The 18,281-nt window shown below is 34.3% G+C and overlaps 1 protein-coding gene across 1 annotated transcript; it reads right to left on the bottom strand.

The window, feature by feature from the left end:
* Nucleotides 1-8,124: 8,124 nt before the first annotated feature.
* LOC132743420 (tigger transposable element-derived protein 6-like) lies at nucleotides 8,125-8,778 on the bottom strand. The gene has a single exon (XM_060731941.1). It carries the CDS (start codon nucleotides 8,776-8,778, stop codon nucleotides 8,125-8,127), a length of 654 nt encoding a protein of 217 aa, XP_060587924.1.
* Between the last annotated feature and the right edge of the window lie 9,503 nt (nucleotides 8,779-18,281).

The following is an 18,281-nucleotide window of genomic DNA, read 5'->3' as shown; positions in this document are numbered from 1 at the left end:
TATATATATTTGTTTCTTTTTCCATTACAATGAACAAAAAAGTCAACATACATAGAGTATTCGAAATGTGAAAAACGAAAACTACTCATGCCTACTAAAGGATAAAAAAATCAATAATTACCATCAGCACTTTTTAATTTTCCACCCGTTTTCTCTACGATAATAACAACATTTCACTCTTTCCTTTGACGAATCTCCGATGTCTTATTCAAAACATTTTTCCACGACAATTCTTCCGTTCAGTTCTATTTGTGATTTCCTGTTTCCTGACCTTATTGTAACAGAAATGGCATCCATAAAGTATATCAGATAAGTTATTATCTTTACAATCTTGTCTTATTTCTTTAAAAATTTAAAATCATTAAAATGTTTTGCCTCTTTTATAAATACGGAATGGGTATATATTTTCAGAAGAAATGACCATATTTGATCAATTGAATTAATTTCTTAAATATGAGCGTAACATTTATTGATCATCCACACATTTGTATCGTCATATATTTGGATTTGAAATTATTGCAATAAAGATAAATTTATGAAACAGTTACATTTAAAACTTGGAAATACAGATTGATAATGATCTAGACATTATCAGTGTATTAATATCTTATTTATTTATTTTGCATGCATAAAAGATAAAATGTGTAATATTGTTATAACTTGGATTTCCCAAAAATTACTTTTTCTTCAATTATATTATTGCTATCCTATTTACAAAATTTATTGGCATCAATACAGATGAGTAATTATCTGATCTGATCTTAGATATTTTCAATAATAAGATTAACACGCTTGTTAAGATTGAATTAGATATAATTGATATACATTTGTATGATGATTATTGACGTGTGTTTGCACACACTTTTGATTCTAACAGGTTGAAATCTCAAACTATGCAGTGACAATTGCTGAATACTTTTATAACTTAAGTCAAGCAGGGATTAAAGTTTAAATTAATTATATTGTATGTCTGTTTGCATTTATTACATGTTTTACTACATTAATATCTATTTTAAGTAGAAATAAAACAAAATTTGTTGGGTAGGTAATGTGGTTTGTTGTAGTCACCACTGATGAAACTGTCCCTGGTAATAAAATGAAACATATATAAGTAAATGTTTGGCTTCGATTCATCATTCGCTCGTAATTCAATATGTCGAGAAATACGCTTGTTCAACGTGCAATCTTAATTGCAAAACGGACTGTATATATTGCAAAGCATGTTGATTTTCTATATAGAAAATAGGGTTTTCGTATAATTCTAAAAATGTTAGTCTTTAAAATGAAATGAGTATTTTAAGAACGTTGAATATGACTGTTTTATTGCCATTCCTAAGCATATATATCACAGAAAAAACAACAGATAATTTCTAAAGCTGTCAAATGTAGACACTTTATAGTTTAACATCGAAGTTTTACAGCCGTTTAGTATTTACATTTGATTATCTTTAATAAACACGATTTATTTTTTACTCGAAAAGTAATCACACATTAATCGAAAATACTTGGAACCAAGCCATAAATTAAATAATATTTATCAAAGTTTCTTATAGCAAACATTATATAAATGCGTACTAAAACCACATAAAATGTACAAAAATAAATAAAATGTTATAGTTTTCTTTAACGTAGCTAACTAATCCTAGAAATCAAATGAAAACAACTTGAATTTACTACATATCAATCATTACATGATAAGCTTTGGATAAAAAGAACATACCAGAAACAAATCTTAAGACTAATGCAATTTAACAATTAGAATAAATTTTTGTGCCCCCACTTTAGTGGCAGGCATTTAGATTTACCCTTGTCCGTCCGTCAGTCCATTCACTTTTGTGTCACACGTAACTCAAAAAGGATTTGACCTAGAGTCATGAAACTTTACAGGAGTGTTGATCAGCATGTGTAGATGTGCACCTGGGTATTTTCGTGTGGATTTATGTAGTATTTTTCTAGTAGCGGGCATTTAGATTTACCCTTGTCCGTCCGTCCGTTCTCTTTTGTGTCGCACGTAACTCAAAAAGTAATTGACCTAGAGTCATGAAACTTTGCAGGAATGTTGATCAGCATGTGTTGTTGTGCACCTGGGTATTTATGTCTGGATTTATTTAGTAATTTTAGAGTTATTGCCCTTGACTTAGTAAAATTTTGCAATTTTCAACTTGTGTCGCATGTAACTCAAAAAGAATTCGACATAGTGTCATTAAACCTTACGGGAAGGTTGCTCAAGATATGTAGTTGTGCACCTTTGGTTACGCTTGTGGATTTTTTCCAGTTTTTGTATAGTCATTTTCCTTGACTTAGTAAAAACCGTTTCTTTATGTTGTTTTATTTGTTCATTGAGTGCTTGAGTTAGAATCAACCAACATTACAGGAATAATGATCTACATCACTAAACTACAGGAATAATGATCAACATTACTGTGAAGCTATGCACCTGGGACTTTGCATGTGGATTTTTTCAGTTTTTTTTAGAGTTATGGCCCTTGACTTACAGTTGTATAAATTTGCAATTTGCAACTTGTTCATGCATAGCTCAAAAAGTATTTGACTTGTAGGCCTGAAAGTTTACAAGAATGTTAGTCAGCATATGGGATTTGCTTGTGGATTTATTCGGTATTTGTAAAGTTCTTGCCCTTTACTTAGTAAACGATTTTTCGTTTTTAACTTGTGGCACATGTAGTCCAAAAAATATTTGACCTAGAGTCATAAGATTGACAGAACAGTGGCGTGTGGGGGCACCGGTGTGCTATGGACACATTTCTAGTTGCCCTTGACTTAGTAAAATTTTTCAAATTTCAACTTGTGTCGTATGTAACACACAAAGGATTTGACCTAGAGTCATGAAACTTTACAGGAGTGTTGATCAGCATGTGTAGTTGTGCACCTGGGTATTTTTGCATGGATTTATTTAGTATTTTTAGAGTAATTGTCCTTGATTTAGTACAATTTGCAATTTTCAACTTGTGTCGCGTGAAACACAAACAGGTTTGACCTGAAGTCATGAAACTTTACAGGAATGTTGATCAGCATGTGTAGTTGTGCACCTGAGTATTTTCGTGTTGATTTATTTAGTATGTTTAGAGTTATTGCCCTTGACTAAGATTTTTTTTGCAATTTTCAACTTGCGTCGCATGTAACTCAAAAAATAATTGACATAGAGGCATTAAACCTAATGGGAAGGTTGCTCAGCATATGTAGTTGAGCACCTTGGGTTTCGCTTGTGGATTTATTTATTTCCCTTGACTTAGTTAAAACCGTTTTTATTATGTTGTGTTATTTGTTCCTTGAGTGCTTGAGTTAGAATCAACCAACTTTACAGGAATAATGATCAACATCACTAAATTACAGTAAGAATGATCAACATCACTGTGAAGCTATGCACCTGCAACTTTGTATGTGGAATTTTTTCAGCTTTGTTAGAGTTATTGCCCTTGACTTACAGTTGTATAAATTTGCAATTTTCAACTTGTTCATGCATAGCTCAAAAAGTATTTGACTTGTAGGCCTGAATTTACGAGAATGTTGGTCAGCATGTGTACTTATGCACTTTGGGATATGCTTGTGGATTTATTCGGTATTTGTAAAGTTCTTGCCGTTTACTGTAGTAAAAGATTTTTAGTTTTCAACTTGTGGCACATGTAGTCCAAAATATATTTGACCTAGAGTCATAAGATTGACAGAAAAGTGGCGTGTGGGGGCACCCGTGTCCTTTGAACACATTTCTAGTTTAAAAATTACATTAACATTTTAGCAAGCCTTAATATTAGCCAAACAGTCTAAAACATGTCTATATCAACTCAAAATACTTTTGTTTGACTAAGCAGATATACTGAAACAAAAAAGAAACTTTCGCCAAGTGTGAATGTAGATATGTTAGTACAGTTTTTCAATCCTTTTAGATGAATGCTTACAGTTTGTAAAATAATGTATTGTGGTTCTTTTAAAATCGTCATTTCGGAGGAAAGGATCAGATTGATTGTTGAATTTTGAATTAAAATAAGGTAGTGGTCGTTTCTAAAGTTAACAACCAGTAGCGTGTGTGACCGCCGTGTGCGATGCTGACTGCCTGACAGCGACGTCGCATTGAGAGCACAAGTTTGTTAATGTCAGCCTGTGGAATATTTTTCCATTCTTGAAGCAATGCTGCTCGAAGGTCGTTGACGTTGTTTTGAGGGTTCGGACGTCGACGTACGCGTCTATCCAGATTATCCCAAAGAGGTTCAATTGGGTTCAAATCCGGACTTTTTGAGGGCCAGTCGTCGATGAAATCAACGTTATGATTTTGTAAATACTGTATATTGACACGAGCAACATGGGATGTGGCATTATCCTGTTTTAAAGTCGTTATTACGTTATGGGTATGAAGCAGAGGGACAACATGAGGGCCTAAAATGCCTCCCCTGTATTTGTGGGCATTTAAATTGCCATCAGGGTCAACGACGAGCGGGGTTCGATACCCGTAGGCAATACCGCCCCACACCATAACTGAGCCCCCAACCCCAAAACGATCCCGTTGCAGTACGCAGCAGTCGGCATAACGTTCATTCCTGCGTCAGTATAATCGTACACGGCCATCAGCTCGAGACAATGCAGACCTCGACTCATCAGTAAAAAGAATTGTTCGCCAACGCTGTCTTGTCCAGTTTATGTGTCCAAGGGCCCATTGCTCTCTATTATTGCGATTGCGGCGCGTCAAAACTGAACCGACGTACAGACGACGTCCGTGCATACCGCTATCGGCTTACTGTCTGGGCGGAAATACGGTTGTTGCGAGTACCGAGGGTAACAGCAGCTGTAGCTGTCGCTCTTCGAAAGCGATCGCGCAGGTGCTGGTTCAAGATATAGCGGTCTTGGGCTCGAGACGTTACGCGCGGCCTACCGCTCCGAGGCAAGTCCCTTGTACTCCCAGTCTGTGTAAATCGCCGCCGAAGGCTTCGAATTGATTGCACGGATGCACCAACACGAGCTTCAACTCCCGCAGTTGAGCACCCAGCTTTAAGCATGCTCAAGGCCCTCTCACGTAAATTTTCGGGAATTCTTGGTATTGCAATTTCAATACAAAACTTCAATTAAAAACGTTTTTTGATTTTTTTCTACAGCTTTACGACTATAGCAATATTTTGGTAAAGACAAATATGCACCACGTGGAGCAGATATGCCCATCCCTTACGCGCACGTGAAACTCGATTTTCACGTTGAATAAACATATCGGGCTTTTATACGGGGATTTGCTAACAGATGTTGCAAACAAAACGGGTTTTACAAGGTACTACATGTATATAAGTTTCTTTTTTGGTTCAGTATACTTGTTTCGTGTTTCAATCAATAATATTTTTCAATTTAATTGATGAAAACAAAACTTGGCGCAGGAATAAATTTAATGAAGAAAACATGAGATGTATCAGAATTACAAAAAGATCCTGATGATTCTGGATCACACCCCGGATAAATGAATGCATGTAAAGTTACAGTTTACTTCACATGTTATTATATTGAAGATTTTAATATCATACGACATTAAGAAAGCTGATTTAAGTCCATGTAGTAGGATTAAATGAAATGAATAAACTGGAAATTATGTTAAATACTTTATCTTAAGCTGCGTGCTGCATTATCATTTATTGGCGTCCGCGCCGAAGCGCGGCGCCCTTATGGAATGAAATCAGATTTTGTGAAAGGGCGACAGCAACTTCTCGAGCCTTTTAGTCGGTCATAATAAAAGCCGATCATTCCGATCGGTATGAGGGTGCTTGATTATTAATTAAAAATGAAATGTCGCAATACGTACAATGAATAGCGAAATGCAGAATTTCGCAATGCAAACATTTTCAAATTAAATAACCTTTTCCGTCAATAAATCGCGCTCTTCGGAGTATTTTTATTTATTATTTTGTAATGGGTTATTATGGTATGTTATTGTTGTACATGTAGTTGATGACCTAAATATTCCGAAAATCTATTTATAGAGGCATGTACTCCTATCGGTAATTCCCGGTCTCTCCTGAAAGGAGAGTCTAGTTTGACCGGGATTTACTAGTGACCGGCGAATACTAGTAGTACCACACGTTTATTGTCCGGTCTCTCCCGGTTTTGGAGTAGATGTTTGATATCGTTACAGAACAGAACAAATATTTTCTAGATAAATAAGCTTTTTTTTTCAAAATGAATGTTTGTCACTTTTGGTTACAATAATTAATAAATACAGATCAACTCTCAAATTTATTATTAAAATACATAAACATACAATTCGAAAAAAAAACCAACAACAACAATAGCGCATGTTTTATTTTATCTATATAAGATAAAAACAATAAATTTGTACAATAACTGAGAAAAAAGGTACATTTTTATGGTATTAATATGACACTATCAACTTTGAAACATTTTATTTAATTTGTTATTCGTGTTTAGTAAAGATGCAGCTCGAGGAATTATTCAAAGTTACAAATTAGATTTTATGAATTATGCAATTGACTGATAATTTAAAAAATGAAAAAGAAAATAAAACAAATGTACATGTATATGGTTTAAGAATAAACAATATTATATATTGAAAGATTAACCATAATTTACTGACTTTTCCAGTTAAGTTTTGACTTATAATCGTCGGTCAATATGACAATTGAATCCTTAAAATTGTAGTAACGTAAAAACTCAGTATTAAAATAACACAAAAAAGAAAAGAAAACAATATTCATAAAATCTGTAATTTTTTTATTAAATTAGATATTACAATTATTGTATAATAAACAATTATGTAAAACATGATCAACATGGTAATATAACCAGTGTCATATTGTTACTAAGTGTGAACAGATACCTTAAGAGTGGGTCTTCGCTAATAGCGATAACATAATAAGGGACAATTACACAAGTGTGGTGTTGTTCATGCGTTACACATATGGATTATAAATGATTGTATACATGTATATCCGTTGCTATTAATAACCACGATCATAAAGAAATAACAAGTTCTAGCATGCCAATCAAAGTTAATAATGAACAATGTCTTTCGTCCGTTCATTCATAAGTGATATACAATTCTGGTAAAAACCAATTAACCATTGAAAAGTTTATAAGAATATCTTGTCATCATGTATCTACTAGTTCATCTTCACCTGCTGCATTTCTTGCTTGGACGCCCTTTGATGCTTTGCATCAATGCTTTTTCTTGTATAAGTTGTCATAGATATGAAACCAATATAAAGGAACAGAAATTCAAAGGCATTTCAATACAAAAAAATGCATGACTTTGATATTTGAGATTAGCTATTTTGTGTTTTTTGTACTCTCATTTCACGATTTCATTGTTGATTATGATTACAAAAAACATTTCACAAGATTTGCAGACAATTGCTTTGTTTTTTTTTAAGTGTATGTTAATGAAGAGTATGTACAATTTCACAATTTTCAATAGATTCAGTGATTATATGACAAGTAATGCAAATTGAATTGTATCACAATACAATATTACTGAGATCATTTTGTATATATTTAACTATACACAAAGCTGCATGTTATCTCAAAATAAGTATGGTGGCAGAGATTAGACATGAGAAATAATTTTATTGATCCCGTGCGCATGTATGTGCTCACGTGATTTCTCATTGTGCGCGTATGTACTAGCTAATACGCAAGATTGCGTATACAGTCGAAATTGTATTAAGAGACCACTCAAGGGACTGCCAAAAAGTGGTCTCTTAATAAAGTGGTCTCTCAATTGAATTCAGGAAAATTTCGAGATTAAATACAGGGTTTCATAAAAATACTACACGTCATTGATATAATAACATGTTTTATAATAACAAAAACAATATACTATATCATGTATGTATTACACTGCTGTCATAATAATGCCTTTTTAAAAAAGTCATCAATACGTGTTTGTTTTTGTTTTGTAGTAGAAATGTGTGTGAAAATGTGATCTACGCACATAATACTATCTAGCAGGTCAATGTGATCATGAAACAAAGCATATTGTCTTATAGTGTTGATATGTTCATTCACATCTCCTGCTGAGCATACTTTCAAATCATCGGCACAATCAACATCATCATAACAAAGATCATCAGTATTATCATCTCTCAACTCCTTCAGAATGTCTAAAGCTGGTGTTCTCTCCTAGCCTGTTTTATAAGAATCATCACAAGTTCTCAAAGTGACTTCTAAGTTAATCAAGTCCTTAAATTCACACCCAAATAAATCGTGAGATAGTTTCAGGACATTCAATGGGACTTCATCATCATCACTGTCATCATTGCCATCAGCGTTTACAGATTCAACTGGTTCAGAAGGGAAACATTTAACAATAGTCTTTGCTTTAATGTCTCTCCAGGCTGCATCAATCCAGTAAATTGCATCTAGGACCGAGATTTCTTTCAATAACTGTGAACCAACCTTGTTGCTGCTATCAACTTTAACAAGAATATGTTGCAACTGCTTCTTACGATATTTCAACTTGGGTGTCTGTATAATCCCCTGATCCATAGGTTGAAGTCTGGAAGTAGTATTAGGTGGAAAAAAGGCCAACTTTACATTTGACAACTTCAACATTGGATGACTAGGGGCGTTGTCTAAAAACAGAAGAATTTTCCAACCTGCCTTTCTCATGTCTTTGTCCACGATGCGAAGCCAGTTACTCATGAGCTCAGTTGTCATCCGTGCTTTTTTGTTGTCCCTGAAATGAACTGGCAACTTTTCTACTTTGATATTTTTTAAACATCTTGGGTTACTTGATTTAGCAATAACCAAAGGTTTCAACTTTTCCCCTGTCATACTTGTTGCAAGAGCCACAGTTATGCGTTCCTTAGATCGTTTACCATCACTGCAGTCATCGCCAGAAAAGCATTACATTATTTTGTTTATTAAGTTTACTTTTGACGTATGGCAAATTTGAGAAATTGTTAAATGGCACACATGTGAAATGGCATACAAATATAATTTACCCGGACTTTTACAATCTCCATTTAAATTATTTTCAAATTAAATCGTCTGCATTGTATGCTAAAGTGCAACAATCTTTATTAGAGCAAAACTATATTTCCTTTTTTAATTGACATTAAAAATAAATACAGATACTTTAGGCCTTTTTATAGCGAAAAGAAATATAAAAATTCAGATTGAAATTTACCTTTGAAATGAAAAGATTTGTTCGTGGTGTCTGAAAAATAATCCCGTCTCGTCCATGTTAAATATGTTGTGTGGTAGATAATCAGGGCAAATGGTGGGTAGTTTTTCCTTCCACTCGTCATCAGTTTGGTGCTTACATCCCCTCTCTCCCCTGACATAGTTCCGAAAACAATATTGTTCCGTTTAAGAAAAGACTCAAGCCATCCCTGAGATCCTCTGAACTGCCTATTTCCCACCTCGGAAGCGAACGCCATGGCCCGTTCAATAATTAGGGGTCCTAAAACAAACAATAAATAAAAGTTATACTACCTAAACCATAACATTCTCTGTATCCCTTACATTTTATCCGTAAAAATCAAAACCAGGAAATAAATCGGAAATACATGTAAATGTTTGGAAACACTAACTCATTCACGACTTAATATTTGTCGCTATCGGCATAATTTTAAGTATACAGTAATAACATGCTTAAATAAAAAAAAAAACATTGTTTTTGAAAATAATCGGAATAATTAGAATTTAATATTTAAATTCGCTTTCCAGACACTGGCAGTCTCCTAGATACCGCATCTTTAAATCAAGCAAATGTTAAATCGTTTATATCTTAATTTCCCCGTTTGTCTGCGCACTCGCTTCCTGGCACCAGGGGCATTATTTTCATTATCAGCCATTAGTTCGGCTTTCCTTTTTAAAATATTTTGGACAGGAATCTTTCCTATATTAAATTCCTTGGCAATTTTTCTTGAAGTTTTTGTTTTTGACCGCTCAATCACAAATAATCGTTCGTCTAACGTTAAAACATTTCTTTATGATGGTGTGATGGAGGGGCATCCGTGGCCGAGTGGTTAAGGTCGTTGACTTCAAACCACTTGCCCCTCACCGCTGTGGGTTCAAATCCCGACAGGGACTTTGGATTATTTCATGTGAGGAAGTTATCCAGCTAGCTTACGGAACGTCGGTGGTTCTACCCAGGTGCCCTTTCTTGCCTGAAATAATGCAAGGAAGGGCACCTGAGTAAAGCTGGAAAGTCGCCAAATGACCTATACTGTGTCGGTGTGACGTAAAACCAAATCAAACAAACATACAAACCATGATGATGGCTTGACTTTGTGGGCCTATAATTCAATCATTTATTTGTTTCTTTAAATTCCTTATCAGTTACAAATTAGGTATTATTTTAGTGATTTAACTGTCCGTGCCCTGTCCTGTTGCACCTATTCATTATCCCTCATGTACAGACTCAATCAAACTGAGTCTGCAATTCTTATGCAATTTTATTGTGATTAATGCTTCCGAGGGATCACTTTGTTTTCAGATTTTTTACTAGCTGATTACACAAGTGAGAATACCCATAAGGCCGATTGTTTGTCACGGCCGTTTAATAGATCTTTGGACACTTAATTTCGTACATTTGGGCCGACATTAAGTAGCCGCTGGCCGCGATATAACATTGTCGTTTCATGGAATTAACATATATAGTAAAAATCATCGGAAGGGACTCTATGCGGCCGCTTAATAAAAAAAGCCGCTTAAAAAGGTGGACACAAGTACGATGCCGACTTTATTAGCTTTTTACGTCGATATGCAACTGGTATGCACTTACCAACTTTTTCGCGCACACTTTATAATATGAATGTGTGTAGTAGTAAACACGTATTTGCTACCAGCTGGGCACGTAACAATAAATACGTTTCCACTAACAACCACGCCCTTGATATAGTTTTAGCGCCGTAAACAGAATATAATGACTGTGCTATATTCGCGAGTATAAGATTTTGTTTTCTCGTAAATTTTGTAATATTAGATATTTTTTATCGAGCAGCATGTTACAAGATTAATAATTTATAAATTTCATTTTTCTAGGCTTCACAGAATGATAAAAATGGTTGTTGTTAAGAGGGAAAGTTTATTTCTGAAAAACGAACAGACGGAAAATCTGATACATACTTTTTTCAACAATCACGACCAAGATCCGGTATCAATTGTCATACTGTCTGAGTATCACACTTTACACAAAACGGCACTTCTTTTTACCGGAGATGGTGACTGCCTCTTCAATTCAGGGTCAACTTCTTTGGATGAGTCCCGATGCATTGAGCTCCGATACCAGTGTTGTATAGAAATGGTGACTAACAGGGACTGAATAAAACACCATTCATTGTACCCAAATAGTGAAAAACAGAAGACTGCAGTGGATTTTTCCGGAGTATAAAAAAGACTGTGTTGACTATGTTAAACCAGGTAGCTATGCCTCTGTGTGGAACATGATCGCATTGCCGAACATGCTTAACATTAAAATAGAGTCAGCTTATCCTGCCGTTAATGGTTCTAAGCATTATGCGTTCATACTGTTAAACGATGTATTCAGACAAACATTTGTAGATCCTGAAATGGAAACAATTACAAAAATGTGGACAAACACCCAACTCCCTCTCAAGAATGGTTTTGTGGCAAAGAGAAAGCTAGAATGGTTCCCTACCTGTTTAATGTAATTTCATCGAAATTAAAGGCAGAACACAAAGATTCACTTTTGGCGTCTCCAGATCACGGCAGTGATACAAAGGGTAAGACAGAATTTGAATAAACAGAAAATTTAGAAGCATTCAGTCCCGATCTTAAAGCAATTCAGAAATCTTACTTTTAATGCTTATGCTTCAACTACAAATTCATATACAATTGGTGAATTTCACGTCATCAATCATTAATTCATCAATCGTCCTCCACAAAATCTTACTCTGCCTTCTCTCACAACATTGCAGATAATTTAACAGAAAAGAGAATTAATTCTCTTACCATTGGTATTGACGAAGACCTTTCCTTTAAAAAAATCTTATTAAAGGGTGTTTTTCTAGTTGCACAAACGTCTTTTATGTACAAGGCACCTGAAGCAATATGCTTGTTAGTATATGAAGGATACTGCAGGTATGAATTTGAAATCAAGGAATAAAAATTTTGAATGCTATACATTGTTTGAAAAACTGACATCAGACTCGCGTTTACAACCTGAGATCAATTATCATTAAACACGACTCTTCCAATAGTGAAAAAAGACCTTCTCTAGAAACACATGTTATAGAACCAGTTAGGTAAGATACAACCAAACTGGACAAATAACAACTATGAAAGCACAAACCATATCGTTAAATCAGCAACACAATTGAAACTTTTTGACTGTCAGACAGATATCTTCACAGTTTGATTGACGTTTACCGATGGGCGGCTTCACAAGAGAACCAAAGGAGTTTCTGCAGACGGCGCAAGAACTGCAATAAATACATAATAGGAAGTTTGAGTTCTTTTTCATGAATTTGGACGTTAAGTCTGGAAATATTAGTAATATGATTGTTTACAATGTTTTTTTCGGAGGCAGATGTTTTAGAATACGCATTATTACTATTTAGGTCATTATGCAAAACGTTAATGTAATGGATTCGTCATACAATTATAATATTATTAGCCGCCTTGCTGGCATCAAAACAAATTTTGAATGAAAAGCTAGAATATCCTTTTTCAGATGTCTTAAAGAAAGTCTTGGTTAAGGTGGCAAAAGATGTTCATTTCCACGAAAAATATGTGAAAAATAATACGTGAATCAATAATTTTAAAGATTTTACGTTTCCATGTAGCTAGGGCATTATTATACGCATTTTCACGGCAACACCATTTGACCGAAAAATCCTCTATAGATTCAGCAATTTTACCACGACAAGCATTAAGATCAATCTCAGAAGGAATTATGTATTTAGGTCCTTTCAAGAATAAGTTACGAATTCTTTTGTCTGCAATAATGTCAAAATTACCAGTGATTATATGGCCAAAATCTGAATTACAGAATTTAGAAGTATTGCAGTCTTAAGATGTTTGAGTATTAGACTGAATATCTAAAATTAGAAATGAACATTATTGACATTAAAGGAGCACACTAACAGATTTATGTAAATTTTGGGGGAAAAAAGAAATTGAAAAGAATTGATCTGATGAAAACAAAAATTAAAAATAAAGAAACTTATGTAGCCCTAAACACTAGACAAAACCATTTTCTTAATTGTATTTGTCAACATACGCTGACCTATGTTAATTAATGTACTTCAAGCAAAAAGTCAATTTTTACAAATACGGGGTCATATGGAAAAGTTTGCAAAACAATGCCAATATGTGTTTACATAACAAAATAACAATGAACACACATTTGAAATTGGACATGTGTGAATAAGTTATGTGTTGTCTATAGCTTTGGGTTTCCATCCAAATAAAATCATCTTTTAATTTCCTCTATGACACAGCACTTTTATCATTATTATTAGTAGTATTATTGGTAGTATTGTTGGTTAAAACACCAGGATAATTTATACTTACAATACAAATACAAAACAGAATATTTTGCTTAGATTATCAGCTCTTAAATATTTTGTCATTACATTTTCCAAGGATTCTTTCAATAGATAAAAGATCGAAAGTATTTGCCAACACAAAGTAAATATAAAGAGGTATTCCAAAAATGTGATAATGGTTATATCAATTATGGAAATGTTTTCACTACACGTTATAACAACAATTACATTATTCATTAATGAGTCATAATTACGTTGCTTATGTTATGATAATTTCTATGTCATCATTCGCTAAACATTACATTACTTCAGACTGATGCTGTCTTGAGTGACTACACCGTTGCTTTTTGTTTTTGCTAAGGAGAGCTCCATTTAGTGTAATTAGCTTGCTATATGTTTAGCCAAACACTATTGACACATTTAGAATGAAATCAAATCAATATGAGAATTAAACAGAAAATCGACATGCATATACAGGCTTCATAACTTTCAAAATTCCATTTTATTCAAATATGTTTTCATGTATAGCAAATGTCCATATTTTTGTCTGTACACGATTTTTTAAAATAAGTACAAATTATGTAATAATGCAGTTCTGGGTGACCTTGGAAGATATCCCATGTATATTTTATACTGCAAAAATGTTATGAAATGTTAAGAATCTATGACAACATGGGTTATCATAATTGGGCTACTGATGTTCGTGTGCATTTATTTTCAAATGGCTATGGTTATGTTTGGGAGGATCAAAGGGTTGACAATCCAAAGTTAATTTTGTTAAAACATAATCAAAGATTAAAGGATCAATATGTACAAGAAAAGAGAGATAATTGTAGTACTATGAGTAAATTATGCCATTATGTAAATTTTAAACGAAACTATGTTATTGAAAAATACATCAATGCCATTGATATTGAAAAATTTAGAACCTTATGGAAAGATATCATAATCCAGCACATAGCCTTATGGTGGAAAAACGTAGATTTTATGCTATGACTGTTGAATATAGGACTTGTCCTTTTAGTGAATGTTATTTGGCAGATTTGTACCATTTTGTATTAGTGTGTCCTCTTTACAATGACTTAAGGATTAAATACATACCTTCTGTATATTATCAGACTCCAAAATGAACTAATGTTTTATAATTTAATGGCGTGTCAAAATGTAAAAGTCATAAGAGAGCTTGCTATGTATTTGTATTTTGCTACAAAAGAAAGAATACATTTTCTAACTTCAAACTAGAATATTATTATATTGACTTAGAATCATAAAATATTTCTGAAATAATTGTGTGTTTAATTGTTCTATTTTCTTGACAACATATATATCATGTTATTGCCTCACATGACTGTTACATTATCATATGTATTATGTTATATGTGTATGGGCTGGTGGCCAAATTATACAATACACATTTGAATTGAATTTGAGTTGTACTGTTGTTCTCGTTTTGGACACACGCATTCTTTTACTAAGGGACCATACGTCGCTTTACACCGAACGGCACAAACGTGTCACATTAAAGGTTCTATAATAATCTCCGTATGAACAACACATCTGCGGATCTTTCTAAATTATGTTGAATTCTGCTAAGGCCGGTGCTATTGGGCGTGGGCGATAGTCTGCATTTTCCAGTACCGTCGATGAACAGTCTTAATCAAACCAATGCTGCAACATTTTCAGTATGCCATTTTGAGCTGCTGTAAGGATTCAGTTTTTGTTGTTCTTGTTTTTTATTTATGTCAGTTTTGCTTTGTTCTTAAAAAATAAACACAAATACGTTATGTTGATTTTTTTCTATCTGTCTGGCTACTTGTTATTTTCGACAATTTGTTTGACATGTTTATCTTATCAACGTCGTTTGTTAGATTTAATGGTAATATGCTGTAATTGTGTTACATATAACTTTCTTGGGCTTTTAAAATACACAACACGACCAGTTTAAGACGAAATCAGAACGAAATTTACGTATCCAATGTTTTTTATAACATGCACATTACATTTTATGAAAAACTACTATAGTTAAATACACAAGCTGTCAGGTGCGACATTTTTAACATTAGAAATGTTCATAAAAAATCTAACTGTTAACAGTCAATCTGTTGATATAAATATAACGATTCTCTTAAACGCTTATAGGCATTCTCATAATTGTAACCTCTACATAATGTCTAGAATAGTGAGAACGGACATGACTCTTCGGTAAAAAAATGTGAACGAACACTCAGAACATGTGTCATTAAATATTATATTGTTTCACGGAATACCATCAATTGGAATGACGCATACACTAGAGGGTATGTTTTTCAAGTAAACGGTGCATTGACAACCCAGCACCCCCCCCCCCCCACCCCAATAAATTCTAAGAAAATAGTCTCCGATTGAGTTATCGATGTTTATACGTGAAACACTTATGACTGACTAAAATATTTCAAGCAGAGGCGTTCGCATTGCTTTGATAAATGATGGATATTAGCCGCACTGTGAGACAAGCAACTAATGAAGCAGGTTTTGCGTGTAGTAAGCCGCGACATGCGCAACTTGTTCGAGATGCAGTAAAACCTGTCTAATCCGAACTCGTCCGAGATTATCCGAATTCACTGACATTTTCCATTAATTTCCGTTACTTAATCACATGTCAAAAGTTTATTACAAAAGATTAAAAGATATTTCTATTGCATTATATCAAAATGTTTATTGAAGATGACGAAAAACAATCAATTAAGCAATTGTAGTAGATATGAAGGCAAGCTAAGTGTAATTTTCACAATTTCGCAGATCATACGTTTCAACCTTTAAGCAAGAGAAATTACTCTTATCAGTTTGGTGTATGTTTACACCTGCAACATGTGCGACAATTTGTTTTTTTTGAATGTAGGTGTGACATTTTGCAAAATCTGTTCGGATCCGAGAGGTTCATTTAAGAGTAAAATAAGAACAAAATTTGAAAAAATGTCCGGAATTCAGAGTAGACAGGTTCCGGATCCGAAAGGTTTTTTACTATTGAAAAAAGAACGAATAAAATTAGGACCGGACACTTTGATCGGATGAAAAGGATTCCGGATTAGAAGGGTTCGGATTAGCAAGGCTCCACTGTAATGAAAAAAAAACGTGTTTGCCAAGCACTTATCTCTAATGACGATTCTTTTGATTACGTGATATTTTCTGACGTATCTACTATAAAATTACATGGGAATAAATTGACTAGTTCCAGAGACAGTAAATAAGTGTTTACCAAAGCAGAAGCAACCGTTACAGGATTACGAATGGGGCGCTATAAGTAGACGGGGCAAATCAGCATTAACAATATGAAGGAATAAGGGGCAGTAATTTTTGTGTGAATGAAATTTCGGGTAAAGATTTAAAACTATTCGTTACTAAATTATACCCAGACGGGCATAGATTTAAACAGGATAACGATCCGAAGCACACGTCTAAGTTGGCTCGCATTTAATCGGCTATCATAATCGAAATGGTATGGAATACCAATGAAGAATGTGTAATGCCATAGACAGGAATTCTGGAGTGAACATATGGACGTTAGTCAGTGCAAAAGATACATTGACCATTTATATAAAGTAGTGCCAGTCTGTGCTCGTATGAAGGGAGAGGCAACAGGTGATATGCTAAAAAGATTGTTCGGTTCTGATCGTTCTACCGGGCGAAGTATTCATTACTTTGAAAACTAGACAATGACGAAAAATATAAAATATGAAAAACAAGATCAACAAGGAAAGGCGGCGTTCAATGAACGCAACCCCCATATGACCCAGCAACAAGAACCAATGGCAAGGAGCCCAGGCGGACCCCAAACATAAAAAGGACAGGGCAACGACACGTTAATCATTAAATGATAAATAATTTATAACTGATTAGGAATTCAAAGAAAATAATAATAGGCCCACAAAGGGGAAGGGGACAGGAGACCGGGGGAAGGGGGGGGGGGGGTTAATCAAAGAAATAAAAACTAGAGGCAATGGGGAAGATACTTACCGTAGACGAGAAAACAACAAGGGACACAAGCAAAAGTGTCACCAAAACAGTATGAAACAACATAGACATACATCTGAGGAACACAGTGGGGCGCCGCCTTGGAACGGTCAGCAGCATAATAATGACTGCTGGGGAGTTTAAACCGGTTAATGGTGCACCAAACCTCGCTCTTAGCCCCACCATGTTCCTAAAAACGAGACAGTGTAAATAAAATGAATCCCCGCCAAGTGAAATTCTAACAGTTGTCATGGTTACAAAAGGTTAAATAAGTAAAACACTAAAATGATCATGTAGAAACATATAAAAGTAAACCCAATGACCATAACAAAAGTACTCAATGTCCTAGAGGAAGACAGAGCAACAAGAAAATCACCTACAAGGGCCCGACGAAGCAAGGCAGAAGACGAACATTAAGACAATTCAGTCCCAAAGGGCTTTACGAACTATCCATCATAGAGTCTCCCACTTGGTCCGTCAGATGCAATCAAAAGAGGAAAGCGTAGTGTCCAACTGTAAAAGGGTTGAACACTAAACATGCAGTATGTCTTAAAATAGTAGGGTCATAACCTCTTTTAATAAAACGTTTAATAATTTTAGTAAAAACAGCAGAAAAATTACCATGACCCAAAATCTTACAAAAGAGGGCTAGGTCTAAGTTCACTCATATGGACTAGTGGCGGATTATAGATAAAATTCAATATTATAATGCGTATGAACATAATGGATGTCACTTTGTCACATACTTGATGTATCTTATTCATATGGCTTGACTGTAGACATTTTTAATAAATTATTGACCTTTCCCAAAACATAGCTACAAACCGT

This window comes from Ruditapes philippinarum, unplaced genomic scaffold, assembly GCF_026571515.1.
Source record: "Ruditapes philippinarum isolate M1 unplaced genomic scaffold, ASM2657151v2 ctg6337_1_1_1_1, whole genome shotgun sequence".
NCBI classification, from domain to species: domain Eukaryota; kingdom Metazoa; phylum Mollusca; class Bivalvia; order Venerida; family Veneridae; genus Ruditapes; species Ruditapes philippinarum.
This window is presented reverse-complemented; position numbering and strand designations above follow the sequence as displayed.